The 26,012-nt window shown below is 44.8% G+C and overlaps 1 protein-coding gene across 2 annotated transcripts in view; it reads left to right on the forward strand.

Annotated features, from left to right (window-relative positions):
- The first annotated feature begins 1,312 nt into the window (after positions 1–1,312).
- VAC14 (VAC14 component of PIKFYVE complex) overlaps positions 1,313–26,012 on the forward strand; it is a 123,632-nt gene continuing 98,932 nt past the window's right edge. For both annotated transcript variants that reach the window (XM_055000682.1, XM_055000683.1), the window contains exons 1-12: positions 1,313–1,566; positions 3,971–4,121; positions 10,413–10,580; positions 11,987–12,049; positions 13,438–13,545; positions 14,731–14,840; positions 15,623–15,729; positions 16,533–16,667; positions 19,860–20,012; positions 20,889–20,949; positions 23,621–23,765; positions 24,606–24,671. In XM_055000682.1, the coding sequence (XP_054856657.1) occupies positions 1,463–1,566; positions 3,971–4,121; positions 10,413–10,580; positions 11,987–12,049; positions 13,438–13,545; positions 14,731–14,840; positions 15,623–15,729; positions 16,533–16,667; positions 19,860–20,012; positions 20,889–20,949; positions 23,621–23,765; positions 24,606–24,671 (1,371 nt within the window). In that variant the 5' untranslated portion in view covers positions 1,313–1,462. The remainder of the gene's footprint in view (positions 1,567–3,970; positions 4,122–10,412; positions 10,581–11,986; positions 12,050–13,437; positions 13,546–14,730; positions 14,841–15,622; positions 15,730–16,532; positions 16,668–19,859; positions 20,013–20,888; positions 20,950–23,620; positions 23,766–24,605; positions 24,672–26,012) is intronic.

Genomic DNA, 26,012 nt, shown 5'->3' on the forward strand with positions numbered 1-26,012 from the left:
CAGTGGCACATGGAAAACTAACATTTATTCCAGTATGAAGCTTTGAAAATAAGAGCTCAGTTCCTCAGATGCACTAAAGCGTTTGTCTGTCAAGCAGACAAGGGAAAGTGTGTGGGGGTGTCTATGAGTATGTATGAGTGAGATAGGAGATAAAAGGGAAGACGTTGCAAAGAGAGAGTCGTTTAAAGCGATACCCCATCCCTCTTTTGACAAGGTATTTTAAAACTGGTCTGTAACCTCACTCACACAGCCCTTTCTGTTCTCTGCAGCTAGGAACATAAATACATTTAGCTGTGCGTATCTCAGGAAGTGAGCTCGGATTCAGAAAAGCTTATGGTGGAAAAACGGCTAATGTTCAAGATGTCCCTATTCTGGGCTGTGCACAGAAATGGTGAGAGGGGACCGCGATGGCACAGAACTGGCTGTACAACTTTCACTCCAGGATGCTGCCCTCCCACAGCCTGAAGAGATGCGCTGGCCTTGGGCTTCAGCTGAGCAGTACCTACCCGAGGGGGACCCAGCAGACAAAGGAGCTAGCTACCCTGTAGGGTTTCCATCCTCCAGGTGGGATATGCTGATCTCTGACTAGGGGTCTTAAACCGGTCTCTCTAGGGGTCCCTTTTCTATTAGTTTTGCCTCTGTCAAATACCAGGGGACGTTATTTATTTCCCTGGCATGAAAAGCTTCAGTCGCCCATTTCCATCCACTCGGGCTCCGTTAAAGGGCCAGGACGCTTTTCTCCTAGCCTAAGCGGCAGTCACAGACTTCCCAGAACTGAAGCTGCTCCCTCTACTACACAGACCAGCTGCTCCAGGAATACTCATTTTCCTAGAAGAAAAGGTAACTTCAGAGAGTGGACTCTATTGCCTGACATCCCTGTTGAATTCCCTCCCCAGGCTCTGCTGACGAATATCCAGGAACTTCCCAGCCATTCATTCATAGACCGCCTTTCTCACCGAGACTCAAGGCGGAATACATAGTGTGAGTTGGCAACCCTACTCCACAGCCAGTCCACGCTCCCGGTCAAGAAAAGCGGAGGCCGTGTCTGAAGTCGCTTCTGAAGGCGTAGAAAATCCCACCAGCTTCGGCCAAAGTTTCCGCCGCAAAATATATATATTTCAAAGCTACCTTTGCGCAGACGCGCTGATTTCCGCCCCCCCCCCATCCCGTTCCAGTTTCTGCCGGCCGGTCCAGGGCAACGCGGAAGTTGGCTGCCGGCTGGGGGCGTGGCTGAGGCCTTTCTCGCCCAATGGGGCTGCGCCCTCGGCGGAAGCGGCGGGCTGCCCACCGGCCAGGCCCCGCGTGCCCTCACTCAAGATGGCGTCGCCCTGAAGGCCGCCCCCTTTCGCCCCGCAGCCGGTCTGTCGCCTCACAAGTCACGACTCTGCCCGTGCTCGGGCGGGGGAAGAAGGCCCGTGAGCGCCCCGGCGCCTCTCCTCCCCCGGCCGGGCCCCGCGGCGCCATGAACCCCGAGAAGGACTTCGCGCCCCTCACGCCCAGCATCGTGCGGGCCCTGAACGACAAGCTCTACGAGAAGAGGAAGGTGGCGGCGCTCGAGATTGAGAAGTAAGCCGGGCGGGGAGCAGGGGAGCCGGGCCGGGGCTGGGGGCGCTCCCGCCAGCCGCTCCTTCTCCTGGGGCCGCAGGCAGCGCCGCCACACGCCCCTTCCCGCCGCTTCCCCTAGTTGGGGGCGCTTTGGGCTGATCTGTGCAGGCGGCTCAAGGGAGGCCTTGGAAGGGGCTGGAGGTCCATTGAATAACCAGGGGCCGGATCGCGGCTCTTCCTGTTTTCGTATCAGCAGAAGCTCCCTGCAAAGGACAGAAACCGCGAGCCTGTCATTGAGACCGATGCCTTCCTTCCCAGTGGGCATCCAAAGTAGCATCGTTCTCCTCCACTTTATTCCCACAACAGCCCTCTGAGGTAGCAGTAGGAAACAGCAACGGTCCAGGAGCACCTGTAAGACTAACAACGTTTGTGGTCGGGGATGAGCTTTCGTGAGTCACAGCTCACTTCTTCAGGTACAGCTAGAATGTGAGTCCTTCTGTTCTTATACCTTGGAAAGTGGAGTGATGGTGAGTGATGGAATGAGTAGATAGATGGACTCACATTCTAGCTGTATCTGAAGAAGTGAGCTGTGGCTCATGAAAGCTCATCCCCGACCACAAATATTGTTAGTCTTACAGGTGCTCCCGGACTTTTCCACTGCTACAGGCAGACTAAGACGGCTATCTACCCATCTTGATCTGTCTCCTGTGAAGTAGGTTAAGCTAAGTGTGTGTGACATGTCCAAGGCCACCCAGTAAGCTGCTGTGCCAGAGGGGGGATTAATACCTGGGTCATCCAGTTCTTAACCTGACACTGTAACTGCTGCACCAGTCTACCTCAGGATCTTCCTTGCTACACTGCTCTGACACAAACTGGTGGTCTTACAAAATCAGTGTTGTCTATTCTGTCTGGCCAAGGGTCTCAGGCTGAGGTAAACCTCATCCCCTGCTACTTGATTCTTCTAACTGGAGAGGCAGATGATTGAACCAGGATTTTCTGCATGCAAAGCAGAGGCTCTACCACTGAGCCATGGCCCTTTAATGAAGAAGTGGCTTTGTATTGAATCTAACCAGGGTCTATCAAAATCAGTATTGTTAACTGACTGGCAGTGGCTTCAAGGCAGAAGGTGTTTCATATCACCTACATGTTAAGTGAGTGGCTTGTGCTAAATATGGAAGAAATATTTTTTATTTTATTTTTAATCTGCCCTCCCCGCAAGCGGGCTCAGGGCAAGGTACAACATTGATTAAAATACAACTTAAAATCAATCATAAAAACAGATAAAACCAGCGTGAGTGGACTCTCCATACCACTTGTGGAGGGAGACCGGTGGAATGCTCGGCAATGATGGACTAAAATTAGCCTCTACCATATGCCTGGCAGAACATCTCTGTCTTACAGGCCCGCCAAAATGATACAAGATTCTGGCAGGCCCGAGTGTCCTCAGATAGAGAGCTCCAGCAGGTTGAGGCCAGGACTGAAAAGGCCCTGGCCCTTGTAGAGGCCAGCTGAGCCTCCCTAGGGTCAGGGACCACCAGTAGATGTTTTCCGGTTGAATGAAGTGCTCTCTGGGGCACATACAGGGAGAGACAGTGCCTTAGGTATGCTGGTCCCAGTCCGTGTGTGTTGGGTGTGTGTTTCTCTTTGGTAGCTCCATAAGAATGCAGAAAAAGATAACCTTGTAAAATAGCTTAAAGCTAGAGAAATAGCTTCTCGGCCTGAACATTTTGAGGAGGCTCCAAGTGGTACAGAACGGCGAGACTGATTTATTTAGTATGCTTTTAAACCCCCCTTCTTTCAAGAGGCTGGCTCACTGTCTCGCATTGAGTTTCCTGGCTGAGTGGGGATCTGAACCCAGGTCTCCATAGTCTGTGTGTGACAGTTTAACCACTGCACCATTTTCATTCTCTGAGTAGGTTAAAGAGAAAAGAGCAAGAGTCCAGTAGCACCTATAAGACTTAACAAAATTTGTGGTAGGGTAGTCTTATAGGTGCTACTGGACTCTTGCTCTTTTCTCCTGCTATAGACAGACTAACATGGCTACTCATCTTGGTCTAGGTTAAAGAGAGTCAGCTAAAGAAAAAGAAGGAACTGGGGAAATTTCCAAATACAATTGATAAACATGTCAAATGACCAAATGACAAGACCATATGCGTTTCGGTCTTGTGTTGGTCAGCTGTATTTGGAAAATGTTACAGCTTATATAAAGCTTGCTCTGATTTTTTTAATGCACCCTGACATTCAGGCGATGTGTTTTCAAGTTTTCTATTGTGTACTCTGCAGAATTATCTTGAATATCTTTCATTTGTTTAGCTTGACCCTTGCAGCATTTTCAGTATATTTCAGGTTGAGTTTTGAGTGTCCCCCCCCTTCTTTTTTTGATTGGAGCAACTTAGTGCTGAAAATAACTTTCTTTTGTTCCTAGGCTGGTGCGTGAATTTGTGAGTCAGAACAGCGCAGCACAGATTAAGCATGTAATTCAGATTTTGTCACAGGAGTTTGCGCTTTCCCAGCACCCACATAGCCGGAAAGGGGGGCTTATTGGCTTGGCTGCTTGCTCCATTGCTCTTGGGAAGGTGAGTATTGATCTCATTTTCCTCGTAGATGAGGACTAAGCCCTTTGTGTGTGTTGAGGGAGGCTACTTGCTGTGTCACTCTGGGGAGGTTAGTTACAGCTGAGTGGAAAAGAGGGCTGGTTTCCGCTAATGTCCACTTTGTCTACAGCTTGAGGAAAAAGGGAAGCAACCTGGAAGAGGGCCTTATGTGCACGTGGCCTGCTTTGGGGTACTTATCAGAAACATCAAGAGATTAGATCCAGAGGAGTTAGCCGTGTTAGTCTGTAGTAGCAAAATCAAAAAGAGTCCAGTAGCACCTTTAAGACTAACCAATTTTATTATAGCATAAGCTTTCGAGAATCAAGTTCTCTTCGTCAGATGCCTGATCAGGCATCTGACGAAGAGAACTTGATTCTCGAAAGCTTATGCTTCAATAAAATTGGTTAGTCTTAAAGGTGCTACTGGACTCTTTTTGATCAAGAGATTAGAAAAGCTTGTGAGAAAAAACGAGTTACTTCCTTTATCCTCAGCACTAATGATCAGTGTGAGATTTAGAACCCACACTGGATTCTAAACCCCCACTGGGTTCTCTCACACTGAATTGGGTCAGGATATCCAGTGCTGAGTTCACCACTCATTTTAGGAGACTCAGGATCGGCTCCTGCAGTCCTCGAACTTAAAGACTTGGGGGAGGGGGTCTTCCCTGCACCCCCAGCCCTTTCTAACTCCTGGAAAGTTTATTCCTGGAAGGATTCACGCATGCTAATAGCGATGCGGGTCAGGCAGCTGCAGTGGGGAGAGAGTAGAACTCTTTTCAAAAAGGCAGAAGAGGTGATTTTAGTTCCCAACCTACACAACTGCTGGCATGCATCAGTCCCTCCTTGACCTTGAGAATAAACTTTCCAGGGGTCAGAAAGGCTGCAGGGAGCAGTAGGTAAAATCTTGGACCATCAATGCCTCCTGCTTGATGGGTTTATAGGATCCAAGCCTTTGTGTAAATCTGATTGCAGCATTAAACAATTGATGATGTAATGCTGCAATTGCCACTACATTTATTTTAGTTACCTAGGTAGCTTAGAGGGCTTTTACAACGGGTTAGTTAATTTGTGAAGTATGTTAGTAGTCGTTAACCAAAATAGCTTGTGAGTACCAGATGCCTGGGATTAACAAAGAACGGCTTCACTTTCGGGCTGTACTTGTGAGCTTCCAGAAGAAGCTGGGAAGCTGTTCTTGGATATGGAATGCTGACTCAATGTTATCCAGCTAAATGAAATTAACCTGCACCAAAATGTTTTCCTTTAATCAACTTTCCTCGCAGATCTTCCGTACTGCAGTACGAGCCATCATACTTGTACTGTCCTAGGAGTATTGACCACCCTTTTTGGTCTTTTCTGCACAGGGCTTTTTGTTGGTTCTGGCCCCATACGGTATCTATTTCTCTCCAGAGTCCTGCATGCATGATCAAATTACCCTGATCCAGACTCCAGATTGCTTCCCAGACGTTTTGCATTCTGCACAGTGAAAGGCTGCATCAGCTGCAGAGTTGATTTTCCTCTGGGTTTTTTGTGGGTTTTCTCCCTGTGCACATACCCCCATTTTTTTTCCAGCGAAGTCAAACCAGGCCTTTTTTTTTTTTGAAGTACAGGATGCTTTCTTCATTGTGAGGCCAGGCCCCGCCTGCGTGAAAAAACCCTTGCAGTTTTCGTAAGCCTCTCATTTTCAATATAGCTAAGAGAATTTTTTAGAATGGACTAAAAAGTGTGTTGTGTCTGCACACTAACCTCGGCAGTAAGAAGTAAGTCCCTTTTTTAATTTTTTTAAAACAACAGTGTTGCAAGGTTAGTGCATTGAAAACAACAGCAACAAAAAACTCCCAAGTTTCTTCAGCCCATCAGCTGTCGAATCCTCAGCCGATCAAACGACAAAACAACAGGCACCAGAAAGGAGGCATTTTTCTAGTGCAGAAAAATAGACACACTTTGGTTTGACTTCCTTCAGGTGCTGAATTACAGAGGTTCAAAGTATATCCGGTCCATGTGGATTGAATACCCAGACAACCTGGTGTAAATATGCATGTGGAAAACTCTTGTTGAGGCTCTGCCCTGAGAACACCATTTTTGTCCATTTTTAGGAAAAGATGGAGGACGGTTCTGTTCTATAAATCATTTCTTTAAGGGTTTAAAGGACACATGACACATGTTCAACTGTTGTGTGGATTTTCGGCATTGAGGTTATGGCATGGTTAAATGTGATGAGTGGTCGCTTAAAGCATTGGCATGTTTTTAATCAGAGTGGATAAAAATCAATGATTTTTTTTTAAAAAATTAAAAAATGGATTTTTTGATTTAAATTGGATTTTTTGATTTAAATTGGATTTGTTTTATTTAAATAGGATTTTTTAAATAATGTTTTTTGAGGAAAATATATTATCATCCAAAGGTTATTCCTTCATGAAATAAGGATTAGTTTTTAATTATGTAGCATAAGGCTGTATATGTTTAAATTTTTTGGTAAATAAATTCCATTAATCCATTCACAATGCCATGCTTTTCCAGGGGTTTCTGTAAGATTACTGGGCAGTTTCTCTGGCTACAAGATATTATCACAGATGCTTGGTTTTGCAGTTCTCAAAACAGTGAATTTGTGTCTGCAGAGATCACATGCCTCTTCTTCACAGCCAAAATGTTATAAAATGAACAGAGTTGAGAAAAACCTTAATCCCATTGTTCTACAAACCCATGTACACAGAATCAATCCCTTAAGTGCTAAGTTTCAAAAAGTTCAATGAATAGAAAAAGATTGTTTGGAGTGGAATAGATCTGCACAAGAAGAAACTTAGTGTGAGGAGGGAGGGGCAAGCAGTAAAAATGAAAGTGAAACTGGAGATAATTCACCTCATAATAATTTCATAATTGTCTGTAATGTGCTTCTAATAGTATTAAAAATCAATATTTGTATATAACTGTAAAACTAATATGAACAGTTGTTATTCTAAAAATGAAATCTTCATCTAGTTGTATATTAAGGTTATACCAGCAAGAATGAGTCTTTATGTAGAAAACTATGATTTACATCTAGTCTTACTGACTAGTGATTTAAATCGTGATTTAAATCATGATTTAAATCAATTTGATTTAAATCAAATCCACCCTGTTTTTAACTGATGATGGCTGTAGGCTTTTTCTAAGCTAATGAAGGCTTTTTGTAGGGAAATACGGGAATATAAATATTCTAAACCGAAATAAATTCTGGGTTTAAAACAGTGGTGAGGATATTTTCTTTTCTTTTTTTCCTCATAAAACCAGCGCCTTTATTTCCATTGATACTGCTTTGTTTTTACATGGTGGAATTGCAGAAGCTCATCATCATTTTAAAATACAAATCCAACTTCATTGCTGCACATTCAGTATGTGTTGCCCTGCTGTGGGACTGCATGGGCAGTATTCAGTGTATGTGCAGCTTCACAATGGGGAAATAACATCTGCCAGGGTCGTTTCAGCTCAGGAAAATGGTGGTGGGGGGGGGGAAGGCTGAAGCCCCTTCTCCAGGTGTCGTGGTCCAGAGCTGAATCGGGTCCCAGTACCCTTGGAAACTTTATTTCCCACATGTGATTGATCAGAGTTGGGTCAGGGGAACCCACATCCTATATGTGCCAAATGCCATTGGCTAGCTTGCCCCTAATTAATAGATAGCATATTAACAGTGCAGTCCTGTGCAGAGTCACAAAAAACAGTGATGAGTGTGTTTAGTGTGAGAGTAACTTAAAGATAAATTGCCCTAGCTTTATTTAAACCATTTATATGCTGCCTTTTAACCCAAACAGGGTCCCTAATGCGGCAAACATCAAGGTATTAAAACAGTTAAAGTGTGTGTGAGTGTATTTAACAATAGAATAAAAACTTACAATAAAAAGTGTAGAGTAAAATATACAGTAAAAGCAGACACAATCAGGGAGGAGGGCTAATAAGAACTTATTGAGGGTAAACCAAATGAAACGTCTTTCAGGCGCATGCACGTATGTGTCCCCTGTCACCTCCACCCCCCCTCCAGGCATGTGCCTTTAAAGCACAAGAGAGTTTAAACTGCAGTTGTGAGGCAGAGCGGTTGAAAGAAAATGGTTCTGAAAATGGTATGAGTGTGCCTCTTTATATTACAGCCAACCTGTATATATCCTGAGGTCATCCTTTGGAAGGGTTGCATCTTTATTCTTTAATGCTGATAGACAGAAGGGCTTATCCATGCCAGTTTCTGTCTTGCTATGGCACACGTGTGCGGGGAGGAGCGTATCCTAGCCCAGGAGAGCACTTCTTTGTGTTGCAAATATTGCATGTATAGTGGCCCAGTTTAAATTAGATGGTGGGTACCCGCAAAGTCCCTGCAGTAGGTTCTTCAGTCCTATTGGTGTGGCATTTAAACCAGGCCTTGCACAGTCAGTGTGGAGGGCATTTGAAAACACCAAGGCACCTGAGAGGCTTTCTGTGGCTCAAGCATATGTGCTCCTATTAAGCTCCTTCTGCTGAAGCAGACTCTTTGCCCATCTGCTCAGATTGGCAGAAGCTCTGCAAGGTCTTTCTCAGCTCTGCATCCTATCCTCGTTTTAACTGGAGATGCCGGAAGGCTGGACCTGAGGCCTATGGACCCGAGGCCTAAGGATCTGCTTTGCCTCTGAACTGTGAGCAGGACTGGATCGAGAGGGGGCAGGGGGGGTAGTCTGCCCCCAGCGCTGCCAGGGAGGGGGCCCAGGAGCAGCTGCCAGCCCCCCATGCTGCCTTTTGCTTGCCAGCCGCCCCCTGTCCTGTGGGGAGGCGAATGGCGCGGGTGGCTTCCCAGCCCCACACACTGCTTCTGCCGGTGCGCCGCGTGGGTGGCACACTCCACCCTGTGTGATGATGTCACAGAAGTGATGTCATCACGCAGTGCCGGGAGTGCGCTGCGTGCACGCGCGCAAGGAGTCAGACTAGGGTTGCCCTAGGCGCTGGCAACCCTAGATCCTGCCCTGACCATGAGCCCCCCTCCTTAGGTCCCCTTTCTCCTGGGAAAGCGATGACTGACTTTCTTCCTGTTGGGGCACTCTAAGCTTGTCAGTGACTCACCCTGAGAAGAGTTTGGCCTTGGGTTCCGTGCTTGAAAATGATTTTTTAAAAATCATCACAATCAGTATTAATGGGGCTGCAGAGTGATGTTGCAGGTGCTTGCTTTCTCTCTCAGATGGAGAATAACATTAAGAGAATCTGGCTGCACCTTTTATGCCCGCTAGCTTTCAGGTGGAGATGGAGTTCGACTGAGAGGTTGCCCTACAAATATAAAAGAAGGAACTTCACTAGCTACAGTCCTCCTGAAAACGGGCATAGAATACATTTTTTTCAAAACAGAGAGAGCGTCGAAGACTTTTGTTTGCTGCTTTTGTCACATTCAGAAATGTTTCTGAACTGTATCCTTCTGCATGGTCAACAGTCTGCGAAATATAGGTGATACCTGGAACCACAGACACATCCTGTCTTCCACAGCGAAAATGTGGCCACTGTCACAGGCTCAGTCAGACTTAGTGCACCTTTGACTCTTCTAATGAGAGAGTAAACCTGTATTTGAATCCCCTTCTGTCTGTTTGGGATCCCAGAATGGGAATCAAGGTGGACTTCCCTTGGGTGCTGGTCAGGAAGGGAGGGATAGAAGTTCTTGTGGGACAGGAGCAGCTTTACTGGCAGATTCATTCTTGGCGGTAGCGCCAGAGCTTGGACAGCAGGAACTTGGCCCTGCCTGAATTAGCAGGCCCAGTGAGGTGCCCAGGAGCCTCGTGGCACTTGCCTGTGCGTCTTCTGTTGCCTACTTGTTTTTGAATCTAGATTTCAGATGATCTGAAGTGGAACAGGAAGAAAAAACCAGGGATTTGGGTCAGTCCCTACCAACTAACTGGCTAGCAAAATGCTGAGCATGCCATAGCTGTGCGTTCTTGATTTGGCTGACTTGTGGGTTTGGAAGCTTTTCCGTATAGCTGAGTGGGGAGAATACTCTCCTAGTTCCTTAGAAACTGAAACAAACAAACAAACATCTGATCTTGTCCTCGGCTGCAGATATTCTGTGGCTTCAAATGTTCTATGATGGTGCCTGCTGATTTTTCTCCCAGCCTAAATTGTCAGGGGTTCTTGATGCAGGCCTTCCAACCTTGGCCTGGAGCATCTTGGAGTCCAGTACACCCCATAGGGCTAGTTGTCCTGTTTCAGCTCCAAGTTGCTTTCATGCATTTAGTGACCTTCCTTGATTTAGGCACCATTCAAGCACTGCCCCTTTTCTCCCCACCCCTTGTGGTTTCAGGACTCTGGGCTATACTTGAAGGAGCTGATCGAGCCGGTGCTGACCTGCTTCAATGACTCTGACAGCCGCTTACGCTACTACGCCTGTGAGGCTCTGTACAACATTGTGAAAGTGGCCCGGGGTTCCGTCCTTCCCCACTTCAATGTGTTGTTTGATGGCTTAAGCAAGGTAACAAGATTTCTTTGGATACACAAGCCAAGAGATTCTCCCACTTCAAGGCCCCTGTTGCAATGCTAGTTTATGCTGTGGGGTGTCTGGCTTGGGCTCCTCTGGTTCAGCAGCTACAGACTTCTGCCCCACGAGAGATCAGGTGCCCCCCTCAGCCTACCCTTGTCTTGTCATTGACAGAAGAAGCATCAGTGGGGTGCTTGCACTATTCAGTTTGCAGTGATCACCACCAATCCTGGGCAGCCCTACTGACTTTGGGGGGATCTGCTGAGAATGGGGCAGAGAGTGAAGGTAGGCAGTGACCCCACCTCCACGCACAGTGATAAAAGATTTCAAGGAGAATCACTTTTGGAAAATATCTCCCACGTCGTCTCTGACTTTGCCCTGAACTTCAGAGGCCCTGGGAAAGAGGCAAGAGGCTTTTGCTGCTTCTAAGTTCTCTGTAGCTCAGCATGAAGTTGGGGGAAAGGAAAGGGATGATGGCCGCCAAGGATGGATTGATTTAAATCATCATTTCAATTTCCAGTAAATGTCTTCTTTAAATCAAGTGGGGTTTTTTTCTGTTCGAAATGCATGCACAGTGACTTGTTGCTCTGTAGATTGAAATAGGCTAGTTTGCAACTAAATATATCATTTGTACAGCATAGGAGCATAATCCATAAACATCCATGCTGTATGACTGGCAATAATCAATAACTGGCACTAATAAGTGTCCACTGTTTGAGAACAGAACACTTAGCAGGTAGCTGGCAGGTATATCTTCTGTTCGATTTTTTCGAGGAAGTTTAAGGTAGCATTCATGGCTGTCTTCCCTCTTCCGTTTTATCATCACAAAAACCCGGTCAGGCAAGCTAGGCTGAGCGGATGATGGTGCCTGGCCCAAGATCCTGCCTTCAGGTTCATGGTGGAGTGAGCCTTTGAGCTAACTCTCCAGTCCTAGTGTGATACTTCAGTCAATATACCACGTTGGCTGTCCCCAACCCAGCGTAGGGCCATATCAAGATACTGGGTGACATACCCCAAACCTTAAATGTCTATGATCAGTTTCTAGTTCCTGAGCCGGTAGGAAGCCAACATTTCTAATGCTTAACTTCAGAAGTCAGATATTTTTTCACATTTGTTCTAATTTTGAAAGCAGCCTTTTTAGTGACACTTTATTGGTTGTGGTTCAGTTTTAAGAAGTCACAATTTCAAGCATGCTTGTTCCGGTTAAATTCAGACTTCTTTTTTAAACCAGGTTTTTTTTCTAGAAAACGGCTTTTGATATAATTGAGCTTTTATGAGCAGTTTGTTTCCTACCATACCAAAAAGTGTAGACCCTGTTACAGTTACTCTGAACATTTTATATGCTTGGCTTAGCCAAACGGTCTTCTCTTTTTGGTTGCTTATGTTTTTTTCTGTCCTAGCTTGCCGCAGACCCAGATCCAAATGTAAAAAGTGGCTCTGAGCTTTTGGACCGGCTTCTGAAGGTACCTCTCTTCTTCCATACGTGCTTTTTGCACTGAGGCATTTTCATCTCGGGGCTGTGAGGTTTGCTTGCTGCTGGTGCTGAACCCAGCCCTGATTAAATCTCTCTTAAGGGGATGCACAATCAGTCTGAGTGTAGCAAGAATATAAAAGGGCCCAGTGCCAGAGGAGAGCTGGCTTGTGAGCATGCAGTCCAAAGCTCTGCAGGATTGGGCAGCTGGATGTGTGAAAATGAGGAGGAGCTTCTGGCAACGCTTGGAAGGCTGGGGGATTCTTCAAGCCAAACTGCCTGGTGTAGCAATGTAAAATTCCGAGGGCAGTGTTCATTGTATCCTGGGCTCCTCTCTCCTCCTCCTCTCAGGGCAAAGTGGGATAAGAGCCCTGGGACAGGGATTGCGGAAGGGAAGAAATCTTAGCTGGAGCTAGTGGGGGTACATAACAGTGAAGAGCAGGCTTTGGATGCTGTTCCATGTGAAGGAGGAAAGCTCTGTCCCTGCAGCAAGCGGCTTGATCTATGCAAGCTGCTTCGGCTGTTGAATTGATTTTAGAAATGGATAATGCTCCAAATCCACAGTTTTTCTGATGCATTCTTGACAAGCAAACATTTGATGCAATTTTCATCTACCTTTGTTTATTCAAAAATACTAAACCAAACAAAAAAAGTCAACCAGTGTGCATTTTGAACAGCTGTTGGATCAATTCACAGCTAATTTAATTCAATAGTTTGAATGGCAGTCCAGGTTTTCTTAAGGAAAATATTCAACTTATAGGGGATACCCCAATTATATCTGATTTTTAAATCTTTAAATATAGCTATGAGGAATTGAAATAGTCTTTTTCTAATTTTGCTAATCTTACTTGATGTTGCACTTTTAGAGGCGTTAGTAACATTTGTATAAAAAGGAGTTGGCTTGTTATGACACCAGAGCCGTTCTGTTGTGTGTCCGTGTGTTGCAGTTGTTACTGGAATTAATCTGTGTGGGTGTATGATTGTACAACAAACAAGGAGAGTAGGTGTTTTCAGGTGGGTCTGTTTGGGGTAGGAGGCAAGGGAAATGCCAGCGATTCAGGCATAGATGCTCAGAAATAGTACATAAACTAACTCGGGAGTATAGAGCCAGTGCAGGCAGTCCTTGTTGCATGAGCAAACTCATAGTACAAATTATCGTGAAGCTTCTACCAGGGATCACTGCTGTGTTTGGAGAAAGCTGGGTGGGGGTTCACGAGAGGACCATCTGTTCCATTGTGTGCCACAACACCGAAAAAGCTGAGACGGGTGGTCTGGGGACATTGCATGATGGGAAGCTGATAGCGCTCTTTCGATGTTGGGTCGAGATGCTGGCGGGTGGGGATTAGAGAATCTTAATGTTCCTTTGTTTTGGCTTCGCAGGACATTGTGACTGAAAGTAACAAGTTTGACCTTGTGGGCTTCATTCCCCTGCTCCGTGAGAGGATCTACTCCAACAACCAATACGCTCGGCAGTTCATCATTTCCTGGGTAGGTTTTTAGGGTAGAGCTTGACAAATGCACAATCCCTAGAAATTTCATTGCAGTGGTTAGTATTTTCATCAGTTGTTTATTCTAAGTGCCTTTCAGTGATTCTCAGTAGAAGTATAAAGCTTATTTAGGTTAGAGCTAAAGGTTAGTTTTTTGAGTTGACAACTACGCTTGCCCCATATTTATTTATGTATCACAATGTCTTTATTATTGCTTTTAAAAATGACAAATGGTGAACAGTTTAGAATTAGATATTGTGGTAGCAGTAATGAGAAAGCACAGTCATTAATAATATCTGTGCTTATATACCGCTCTTCTATACAGATTAGTGCCTCACCCAGAGCAGTGAGCAACTTAATGTTATTGTCCCCACAATGCAGCTGGGGAGTTGGGGCTGAGAGGAGTGGCTTATCCAAGGCCACCTTCTGAGCTCATGGCAGTAGCGGGATTCAAACTAGTAGAGTGCTGATTCACAGCCAAACCACTTAGCCACGGTGCTACAGCATGAAGCTTGAAAAACGAGCCTGGCCCCTAAATTTTTGGGGTGGCACCTAAAGCTGAAGAATATTTATCAAGGCCTGGTTTAGACTTAATGAAGTTTTCGCTTAACAATCTGTGGCTATGAAAAGCATGAAACATGCAATACTACTTAATAGGTTAGCATCAAAATTAGTAAATCCCCAAATGCCCAATATTATTTAGTACCATTATTATTCTCAGTCTTTATTACATACGATATCTCACATATCAGAGACAGTAAGAAAACTGATAGTAGATCCATCCTCTCTTTTCCTGCCATAATACAGAAGCAAATTTTACTATTCCATTTTCTACTCCCTTTACTTTATGAGGAGTTCTAATTAAGGAAAAGCTATCCTTACTCTCTTCCCAATACTAAAAAAAAAATCCCCACCATATCCGTAATCTTTCTTTGTCTAAATATTCCTGCTTTGAACAACTTCATTTCACGCAAATCTACCCGCTATAAGAGTTGACTCTTCCCATCGCAATCCTATGCAGCGTTACTCTAGTTTGCTTGAGCTAGGAAAGTTCTACTCGGCTACCATTCTGCTTGCTAATATAATTCCGTTCTGAATTGTCTGCTTCTATATTACAGCCTCTATTTTCTTTAATTTTCATTCTTATTTGAAATTCACAAGTACAATTTTCCTTTCCATGGACTAGATCTTGGTGCTTGAGTCTGTCCCTGATATTAACCTACTGGATTACCTGCCAGAAATCTTAGATGGGCTCTTTCAGATCCTGGGTGATAACAGCAAGGAGATCCGTAAAATGTGAGTGCAAAGATGAGTCTGGAATATGGAATGTGCACATTTGGGGGGGGCTGGGGGGGCTGGGGTGACTCTGGGTGGAGTGATGTCTTTCCACCCTCTCCTGGTCAAGTTGGAACTCTGGAGGAGGAAACATCATTCTAGGAGGAACACGTCCTCTCCTTAGACATTGAAGTTTCTAGGCTTGAGCATGTGGTGTGTGCTTTGGAAGCATCTCTGAACAGTACGTATGTATTCTGCTCAGGGGCAGGCTGTAGCAGGGGTTGTAGATGTGGATTGGAGTGAGGGGTGGGGGTTGGCTGGTTGGTGAATGATTCTGATGTGAAGCTGGTAGGATTGGGGCTCTCGGTACACTCCCATCTACAGGTTTAGCATAAGTGAACAGGGAGGGAGGAACTTGTTTCCTTCCCCACTTCCTGGGTAAATGTTTCTTTCTGGTAGAGGTAGTGCCCTGGTCCTTCAGTAACAGGGTCCTGACTAGAGGTGAGGTGGTTAAGTACATCATGGAATTGAATGGGCAAGGAGAACATAAGAAGAGCCCTGCTGGATCGGACGAGAGGTCCATCTGGTTCAGCTACCTACTTCACACAGTGGCCAACCGTTTGCCCTGGAGGTCAACAGATGGTTCAGAAGCTGAGGCCTTCCCCTGAAAGCCCTGGGTTTCAGGCATTTACTGTCTCTGAATGAGGAAGTTTCCCTTTCTTCACAAAGAGCGGTCCTGCCCCCATGAATCTCGCAGGGGGGAGGAGTTCTCTGACCCACTCGCCTTCTCTCTCTCCATGCAGGTGTGAGGTAGCCCTTGGTGAGTTTCTCAAAGAGATTAAGAAGAGCCCTTCCAGCGTCAAGTTTGCTGAAATGGCCAACATCCTGGTGATCCACTGCCAGGCCTCTGGTGAGTTTTTTGTTACCTCTCCATAGGCACCCCCATGTGGCCTGGTCAGAGCTTTGCCTTCTCCCGTCATGCCTTCCCCCACTTGCTGAAGGCCACTTGTCTTGTTCTGTACTGTAACCTACTGTGTGAGCCCCAGGTTGTGAAGTCTTCTGAATGTAAGAACCAGCGCCTTGAAATGAGCCAGGAAATGCTTAGTGGTCTGCGAACTGGTGTGACATTCCTTGTGGCCACGTTTTGCACTAGTTGAAGCTTCCAGGTCAATTTCAAGGGCAGCCATGTGCAGAAGTACTTGGCAGTACTCCAGTGGAGAGGTTGGGTGGTGGTGGTGGATTGATGTGGCCAGTTTGGCTGAGCCTAGAAGGGAAGATAACCAGTGCATGAACTTCTGAGGAAAGCAAGCACTCCTAGAAATAAGGCCAGCCTTCTGCTGAAGGGACAGGAGACTCCCGGTATCCAGGAGTACCCCCTCCCCCCCAAATCTACACATCCTAATGGAATTCTTACCAGCAATGGCGTATCAGATGCTTTCAAACGGATTGTTACTTATTTATTTAATTTGTACCCTGTCTTTTCTCCCTAATGGGCCCTAAAGTGGCTTACATCATTTTCCTTTCCTCCATTTTATTCTCACAACAACCCTGTAAGGTAACTTAGGCTGAAAGCCCAAGGTCACCCAGACAGCTTCTGTGGCAGAGCAGGGAATCGAACCTGGGTCTCCCAGATCCTAGTCCAGTGCTCGAACCGCTACATAGCATTGGCTCTCTCAGCTGTTAACAAACTCCTCTTCTTCCTTAACCTTTCAGACGATCTCATCCAGCTCACAGCCATGTGCTGGATGCGAGAGTTTATCCAACTGGCTGGCCGGGTCATGCTGCCATATTCCTCGGGGATCCTGACAGCCGTCCTGCCTTGCCTCTCTTACGATGATCGGAAGAAGAGTATCCTTACAGCAAAGGGATAAAACATTAGGACTTCCTTTGCAAAGGTACCTGGTTGTCCAGTGGAAGGGAGGAGAGCAGAGTTCAGGTTCTGCAGTTGAAGTCTTTGAATGTGTATGCTAGCTGTTCAGGAGCAGGAGGAGGTATCGAGAACCCAAGTGCATCTTTGTTGACGGCGAACTGGGAACAGATTGCTAGGTAGGGGTGCCTGCGCAACAGTGTGCCCGCTTCGGCCTTTGCTTTCCCCTGAAGTCTAAGCAGCACTTCAGTTGCCTCCCATGGACAACTAAAGCAAACGGTTTTAGTATAAGAGCTACTGTTGTGCCGCATAATAGGGGAAACTTTTTGTGAGTTTGGGTTGAATGAGTTTGTCGTATCTTTATCGAAGGCCCTTGTAGTCCCTCAGGGTTACAGGGCTTAGGCTCAGAAGGGGGATAACTTCACTTTAGTGGTATATCTGTTACAAGTTAAGACGCAGATACCTCTTTCCTCGGGCACAACTCTCTAGCAAACGAAGGGTTGTGTGTGTGTTCTGCTGGTCTTTGTTTTCTGAACATGTGCCAAAATGTGGTGTTTGTTTCAGAATTTAAAAACTGAGACTTCCATTTAAGCGAGCCTAGTTTTCTAGCCCTTATGGCTGCACAGAAAAATATTTCCAGAGGTTTGAGGTTTCTCTGGACTGGTTTCACCAGTCCCCGTGTCTCCAGTTCTCCTAATCCTGATTTCTTTTCCTTCTATTCCTTTGGTGTTTCTTACATCGATACATACAAATTTCCAGCAGACCTAAATCTTGAAAGGAATCTAAATTATGTATAATATGAAAACTTCCTTATTTTCCAACTGATTGCAAAATTAAATTTCTTTGCACTGTGATTGCAAAATTAGATTTCTTTGCACTGTGTTTCCCTAGCTAAGAGAAGATCCCAAAACCTACAGATTTGGGTTGGCTGGATGGCATTTGTAGGCTGTCCCCATCTCTTTTTAACATTCACACCCTTCTGGCTAGTTTAGGGCCAGATTACAAATGACAGCAGCTACGAGTCCATCCCATGGCTGCTGGCACCATTGTAAAAACAGGCACCAAGTCAGTCTCCCACTGCTGTTTTGGTACCTGAAAAGGCATGGGGGATTGGGAGATATAAGGCCTCTTGAGGCTGCTGCTTGCGTGATCCCAGATTGGGGCCCTGCAACAGATTTAAGGAACTATAGCTGCTTTTAAATTGGTGCCAGTGGCCACAGGATGGACCCGTGGCCGCTGTCACTTGTGGTTTGGCCCTTGGAGACAAGCCCGATCTCTTTGCTGTCTTATGACAGTTTCGCTGTCTCACTGGACAGTTTTCTCTCTCTGTTCCTGGAAAGTCCTTCTTTCTCTATTTTACAGGCGCAAAACAAACTTCCTTCTTTCATTTTAAAGGTTGAGCTTATGTGGATGTTACACAGTCAAGATGTCATGGCTGTTTTTGTATTATGTAGTCAGGGGTTCATATACGCAGTGGGCCTGTGTCTTGTTTCCGTGCTCATCTCTGATGCTATCTCAACAGTAATAATCTGTTTGTTTAGACAGGGAAAACTCCAGCAGTTGTTCATCTTGTGGACTCCTGTTCATTTCCTGACAGACTTCCAAAATAGTCCATATGAAGCTTCCCTACTTGCCCAGCATTGAAAAGAATCTGTTTCAGATGCCTCCTGAGAAGAAATTCCATCTTCTAAAAGGAGCAAATCTTTCTCACGGAAAGGTCATGTTACTCAGTGCTAAGTTTTGTGTGTAGGGGCTTTGTTTCTTCTAGCCCAGCTTCAGTTATCACAAACTTACCATTTAGGTCCAGAAAAGAAATAACTGAAAGCTTCCAAGGTCGCAGCTCCCTTGATTCTAGTTTGTCAGTCGAACTGCTGAAAAACTCCTCTGTGTACAGGCTTAAGTAAAGTACAATGCCATTTCATGGACAGTTTCTGCAGTCTAAGCCCGTTGATATCTGTGAAGTAACTCTGTATAGGAGTTTGCTTTACGTTGCCTGAGTTGGGGCCCCAGTGCCACCCCCTGCAAAGATCTCCCTGAATTCTAAAATCTTGAATTTTTTCTCAGTTAATCTCCTTCTCATGCAACACATTTTCCTTTGCTCATCTTTTATTTATTCATCATCTTGACTATGCTGAATTTCCTCTGTATTATTTTTGGTCTGTAATACATTGTGTAACAAAATTCTGCTTTCTGAGTGGACTAGACTTGCGCACATTTTCCTACATAAATCACTAAATAATAGAGATTTCCTGCCTTTAGTTAATCCCTGTCTTCCTGCTCCTACTTAGGTTTTTTGGACTTGGATCAGCCAGTGTTTGACCTCCAAATCATCTACAACTCTTTTTAGCCATGCTCAGTACCAAAATTCTGTTGTCTAAAACTTTTGTCCTTGAAACATTGAATAGCTTATCCCCACAGGTACTTTCTTAGCAGACAGAACCATTCTTTTCATTTACCCTTTGGGGGAAAAAAGCTGATTAAATCTTCACTTTCAACTGCTTCTGGGATACCTCTTATTTTTGTATTACCTGATCTCAATTTGTTCAGCATTTCATTTCTCGATCTCTGTTTCTGCAGTTTCCTAAATTGCTCTACCGTTGTATCTGCATTTTGTTGCATATAATGTTGCTATAACGCCCTCTTAAAAACTTTTGATTAGCTATAAAGTCTTTTGCTAGCTGCTGTAACCTTTCACTTCCTATATAACTTCCTCCCTTTTCCGCATCAGCTTTTTACCAGGTCTTTCCATTTTCTCAGTGAGCTCTGTTCTGAAATTATTGATTGTACTGTCACGGTATCCAGTAGTAAAGCAGCTGGCCTCCGTACAAATGAGGAAGGCCAAACTAAGCAGAAATATGGCCTGGGAGGATAACAGCCTGCCTCAAGGAAGGTATTTGTTGTATGGGGAGGGCCACTTATCCCTCCCTCTGGTTTGAGGGAGTCTTAATACTTTTATCCAACTAGGGAGAGAGTGGGGGGTGGTGTGCGGAGGAATTCATAGAAGAAAAGTTTCCCTTTTGGTGAGCCTTTGCTTTCTTTGGTGCCGAGTATCTCAGTTCCTCTAACTGCTGGCCCTTCTGGTGTATTGAAGTCCTGGGATATACCTGGGACCCTGCCCGCGAATGCAGTGGGCAGCAGCAGGGGGGTACATTCCTTACATTGGTGGCGTGCAGGCATCAAAGAGGTGGCAAATGTGTGTAACCAGAGCCTGATGAAGCTGGTCACTCCAGAAGACGACGAAACTGAAGTCAAGCAGCCCACAGCAGTCCCCCAAGCAGAGGGAGACCACGACAAAGCTCTCTCCAAGCAGGAGGTGGCTTCAGCTGGTGAGTTTATCTTTCCAGATATCTTCTGACTACTTTCATATAGACTGTATTGGTGTAAATAAGTGGCTAAAAATGACATTTGTCTCATTGCTAAACTGCGTTGGCAGGAAAACTTAACTGTTTGCAGTTCTAGGACTTGTGTTCAAATATGTAATTGACATACCATTGTAGAATGGGGCACAGACGTAGAAGCTTTTGTGGAGAGGGTGCAGGGCAGGCCTGTCAGAGGTACATTTATTTATTACTTATTGCTGACTTCTCAGGAGGAGCCTCTGCCCTGCCCCCTTACCCTGGCCATTAGACTAGCTTAGCTCTTGCCCCAGCCTCTGGGGTTGAGAAGGCCTGACCCTTTTACTTGCATGGGCCAATGTGCACACCCTTGGGCAGAGAGGTACTGATTTGTCAGGGTCTTTGGTGCTGGTGGTGGTGGTGGGGGGCTGTCTTGATGCAGTCTCTTCCCGTGGTGATGGGCCTTGGCTTTGCATGCACCACCCTGCAGGGGGAGATCTGGGGCTAGATCCCGCCAACCTTTCCATGGATGCAGCTTCCTTCTCACTACAGCCTTATCTCTCATGACTTTTTGATCCGCACGTGTCCCATGATCACCCCCTTAGTTGCCTTGTGGTCAGAAGCAGCCCCCCCCTTCTTTTGTCAACGGAGAAACTAGTAGGGCAAACCTGTTTATTGGAACCCAGGTTCTCTCTTCATCTTGCAGATAATCTTATTTATAAAATACTTAGTAAGTTCTTTTAAAAAAAAATTAAAACCATGTATCCTTGCCTAGAGGCTTATGAAAGAGAACCCATTTTTTTGGAAGAGCCCATCTTATTGCAAGTAGTGTACGATACTGAAACTAATGTAAATGTCTTGCTGTAGGCTGCCTGGATGTCTCAAATGGTTCCAGTTTTGGCAATGCCAGCGTTTTCATGCCAACCAGGTAATGTTCTTCACTTTTGTTTGTGATGCTGGGTGGTATCTGTTTTGAGGGAAGGCGAGGAGATTTTTGTGCTGCATCTAGACCTTGCGTCATGTTATGCCACTGAACCGAAACAGGTGGTCCTCTTGGTTGTTGCTTGTAACACTTAACGGAGCACTCATTCATTCAGAGAGCTGAGCTCAGTCTTAAAGAGCTTGTGCTAGATGGCATTCAAAACAGCAGGAGAAAGACGTGCCGATCTTGGGTGCACTTTGTGCACGTTGCGCCTCATTTGCTGGGAAAGGGGGTGGGGCTCAAAGGGGTCAGTCTTTCCCATGAAGTCCCACAGTGGTGTTCAAAACAATTCTTGCTTGCGAATAGTAAATCTCAGCCCCCTCCCCCAAATAACTGCTTGGGATTAAATTTGGTGACTTTGTGTAAACTTGCTCTTGCCTTTCTCTGGATACGTAATTTCTGGTTTTGCAAAAATGCACCATCAGGCTTGGTGGTCTGATGTGCTTTTGAGGCACTCTGCACTCCTCCAGCGGTGTGCTGTGAGGGCAAATCACGGACCTTGAAGGTGTTTGTCAAAAATGTGTCACTTTAAAAGAACAGGCCGGCACAGTCTGGAGACAGAGGCCATGGACACTGAGAGATCTCTGTCTTTTGGTGCTACACCTCTGAAGATGCCAGCCACAGCTGCTGGCGAAACGTCAGGAACTACAATGCCAAGACCACGGCAGTACAGCCCGGAAAACCCACAACAACCATCGCCATGGATAGTGCCTGTGTAAACAGGCAAAAGTACAGCAACTTTGCCCTTGGAGGGTTCCCATTTAAGCAGCTTACTCTGCTTGTGAACTTCCAAGCATTTTGCTGGAGGCTGGAGCACTAAAATCTTGCTAGGACTGCCCCCTCCCCTCCAATTCAGGCTTTAACTTAATTTTTGTGCTAGCTTAATTTCCCTCCTTTGTGGCGAAGGGTGAAACTCTGCTGGGCACCGAGAATGACATCTGCAGTGGTTTTTTTTGTGCAGCCTCACCATTGTACCACTGAGGATCGCTGTAACTCCAGCCTAACTGCTTGTTGTTGAACTGTCCTTAATGACATTGGAGGTGGCAGACGACAGTCTTCTTGCTGCTCTTGCCAGTCCTTTTCACCATTGCAGTAATTCTCTGTGCTGAATTCCATCTTCAGTTCCGCCCCTCTTGCTCCAGTGCCTCCTGCCAGTAACGTATGATCCCCCAAGCATGTCCTCAAGGGAGCTTTTATATTAATACTTTCAGGCTATCACAACCTTGACATAATTTGCCTTTTCAGCTTTTCTACTTTCTGTAACTGACTCTCTGGATTGTTATGGCAACACCATATGGACCAGGGCCAAGAATATTTTTTGGAAGGATATCAAGGCAAGGGTTAACGGTATATGCTGGCAATAGAGCGGTCTTTCCATCCTCTTGGCTTTTCAGATGTGGATGTACCAAACGCTGGGCTCTAATATGCTAGTTTCTAACACTGGTTTCTTTTAGTGTTTATAAATGGCTCAAATGAGAGAATAGCTTCATGTGCAGTGTTTATGGCCAAATGATATCTAACTTGATTAGACTGTTTTGCTCAGTAATGTTGAGGGAAAACTGGTATGGAAGAGAAATCAATACGATTTTTGGTTCTCCAGGAATACTTTGGAAGGAGGTGCGTTCTGCGTACTTCTTCCATTTCAGGAACTGTTCAATCCCTCATGCACACTGGTATGCCCCTTACCTGATATTGAGTCATTACAGCTCATTACATGCCTTAATCTCAATTTTGTTGTTTTACAATAACAGTGAATTTGTTTTGCAATTTCCTGAAGTATCAAACCTGTTGCTGATCACAATATTTTAAAAAAAGTTAATGCTTTAAAAGTATTTAAAATCAGTATTTAATATCATACTGGTCAGTTGAACCGTATTTTATTTATTTACATTATATCTTTTCGCCTGGTTCAATGGCCAACCCAAACAAGGATTCTTCTTGGATGTTTAGATAGAGGAAGCTAATAAAAGTAAGGGAAAGGGGACAAAGGGTTGGAAAGCTGTTGGAAGTCAACAAAAATGGGGGGGAAAGGGAGGGGGTTAGAGATGAAAAAAATGGGGAAAATTGAATGTAAATGTGGAAATAATGGATTCTAACCCAATAAAAATTTTTCAAAAAAAAAAAAAAGGATTCTTCTTGGATAGACTGTGGGCAAGCAATGATATATGGAATATATACAAAATTAAACATATAAACACTTGCTGTGAAAACACAACTTAGTGATAATGTAGGACTTGCGAAAGGGAAGAGTACTTTCCCCTGTATCTTGGTTAAAGAAGGAAAAGCAAACCATTTTTTCCTTTTTTTTGTGGATATCATGTGAAGGAATCTTATTTAGAGCCCATGGAAATGAATAGCAGTTGAATATTAGCGGTGCTTGATGGACTGTCATTTTGAAATAACAGGGATCCCTTCGTGTTCCCCAGATTAGTTGGGTAAGAGTGCAATCCTAAGCAGAGGTATGCCAGTCTAAACCCATTGATTTCAATAGGCTTAGACTGGAGTAATTCTGCTTAGGATTGCATTGTAAATCACTGCTTTGGGCAGATATTTTCACTGATCTTGGTATAAATACCCAATCTGCTCTATGATTTGTTTGTTTATTCTCTATCTACAGCGCTGAGAGAATTCAAGTAACCCTCAATCTTGATGGAATTGTCCAGGTATTGGATTGTCATCTTCATGATTCAGCTATCGGAATGATGACTCGTATTGCAGTTCTGAAGTGGCTCTACCATTTGTACATCAAGACTCCTCGCAAGGCAAGTCTGCATCTCGAGCACACCAGACATCATTTAGGAATTGGGCCGTGCGATCTCTTGTAACAGGTGGAAGCTTGAACTGGTTTATATTGGGTATTGGTACCATTAAGATTATGTATCTGTAATCGGAGGTGAAATTTTTTCTCTGTTGAGAAGCTTGTGGAAATTGTCGCAAGGAATCAAAACTGCTCCTAACCTGACAGTATCCTCTTACAGATTGATTGTACCAGCTCAGTGATTCAAGTGTGTCATGCTTCCTCATCTCAGTTTTTTTGGTATTTCTTCCCAAGATACTTGCCATCATGTACTTACTTTCTGACAATTCCATGCTTTTAAAGAACTTTTTCCTTGGCAGATTAAATGCCAATCCTTGTATGGTAATAAAAGGCAGATATTTTAAGTTACCTTACTCAGAAAGGACCTGCTTTTATTCCTCTGGTTTAGTCGATACTTTAGCGCATGTATTACTGGATTGTCCCTCTTAAAAGGATCTTCACTTGCATTATATTACTCCTCTTTTAATTGATTGGCCTCGACTATCTGTGTCTGAAGTAATACCCTTTTTATTGAGTGATAGGGATTCTAAAGTTACATTGGCAGTTGCAAAATTTATATGACTCCTTATGTCCCTTAAGCAATAGGTTTAAATAACTCTGTTGCTCAAGAGTTACATATCAAGGAGCTTCTAAGGATAAAGGAAAGGAAATCTGTCCTCTTATGCTGTGGTACCAACAGTACATGTGGCACACAGGACAAAGCTCTGCCATGGCTTGGATGAGCTGGTCTTTCCCCGTTTTCCTTCCTTGTATGGTAATAAAAGGTCTTTCCCCCTGTTTGCAGATGTTTCGGCATACAGACAGCCTGTTTCCTATTCTGCTAAAGACCTTATCTGACGAGTCAGATGAGGTGAGTATGAACTCCATGCAGATAATTGTTTATTACCAGTAAATGTTTTCCTACGTGGTGGAAATACCCTAGAACATCTTGCTTTATTATGTCATATGGTCTGTCTTTTGGCATTGGCTGTTGGTTTATTTTACCCCCGAAGTAATGATACTGAATTGTGTGATGGCAATTCCAGGTAAACTAACAGTGCAGTCCTAAGAAGAGTTACTCCAGTCATGGAAGTCATTGGGGGCTTAGACTGGAGTAACTTTGCTTAGGATTTCCCTGCAAGCCATTTTGAGTTCTATGCACTTACCACTGTATGATTGGTATATGCCTGCTGTTAGAAAACAAATCCAATCACTGGGAACCAGGAACGGTTGGACAGCCTAAAAGATTTTTCATGCATGATTATGCTGATTTATCTGTTGAGATCTTAAGATGTAAAGGGTATAAATAACTGGGTACAAATGGTTATACATAGGGGAAACCGTTAATAGAAATGTAGAGACCAAATATTTTGTTATAATAGTGGTGAGAATGCCATCTGCCTGGCTAGCAGAGCACTCAGCTCACCCTGGGACAGGTGCATCACAGCTTATGTGTCTCTGGCTTGGTCCTAGATTGGGAATCCCCCAACCTTGTTGTCGAGTTGGAGACAGAGGCCAGTCACCAGACGGCTGATGCGGAGTGGAGAGTGTGGTTCATTGCTTTGGGGAAGAGACACTGTGTGGATTCAGTTCCCCAAGGAAGGACAGGATTTGCTCTCTGAGCAGCCTCAGGGAGATGCTGCCCAAAGAGCTTCATCACCTGGATGGTGTGGCTTTTGGGTTGTTTATAAAATGTTATCAGCTCAGTCAAATGTTTGATAAACTGTATTGGAACCATCCACATTTAATTTTGGTTGCTCTCAAAGCTGATTGTGCCGTCTTGTGTTCTCTTGCCAGTGGCCGTGTGTTGGCCACTGTCATCACTGCCCTTTGTTGTGGGTTGTTGGACACATTCTTTCAGTACGTGAAATGTTTACCTGTCATAGTAAAGAAACTACTGATGTTATACATCTTCCCTTTCCCGTTACTGCTGGCTGACTTAGTGTTAGCAAGCTGTTTGGATTGGGAATAATTTAGGCATGTGCTTTGTTGCAGTGTTTTGCCATGGCTTCCCCCTCCCCAAAACAATTTCTGTCCAAAGGAAAGAAAATCAACTTGTGAAATAAATTCTGCCTCCATTAGAAATGACCTGTCCGCAATCCTTTCTTTATAGGGGAATTCTGTTTCATGAAGGTCCACATCTTTGTGGCTAAGAAGGCCTTGATCAATTTCATTGTGCCTGGAAGGTGAAATTGACTAAAGATTTTAGTGA

This window comes from Eublepharis macularius, chromosome 16 (assembly GCF_028583425.1).
Source record: "Eublepharis macularius isolate TG4126 chromosome 16, MPM_Emac_v1.0, whole genome shotgun sequence".
Taxonomy (NCBI): domain Eukaryota; kingdom Metazoa; phylum Chordata; class Lepidosauria; order Squamata; family Eublepharidae; genus Eublepharis; species Eublepharis macularius.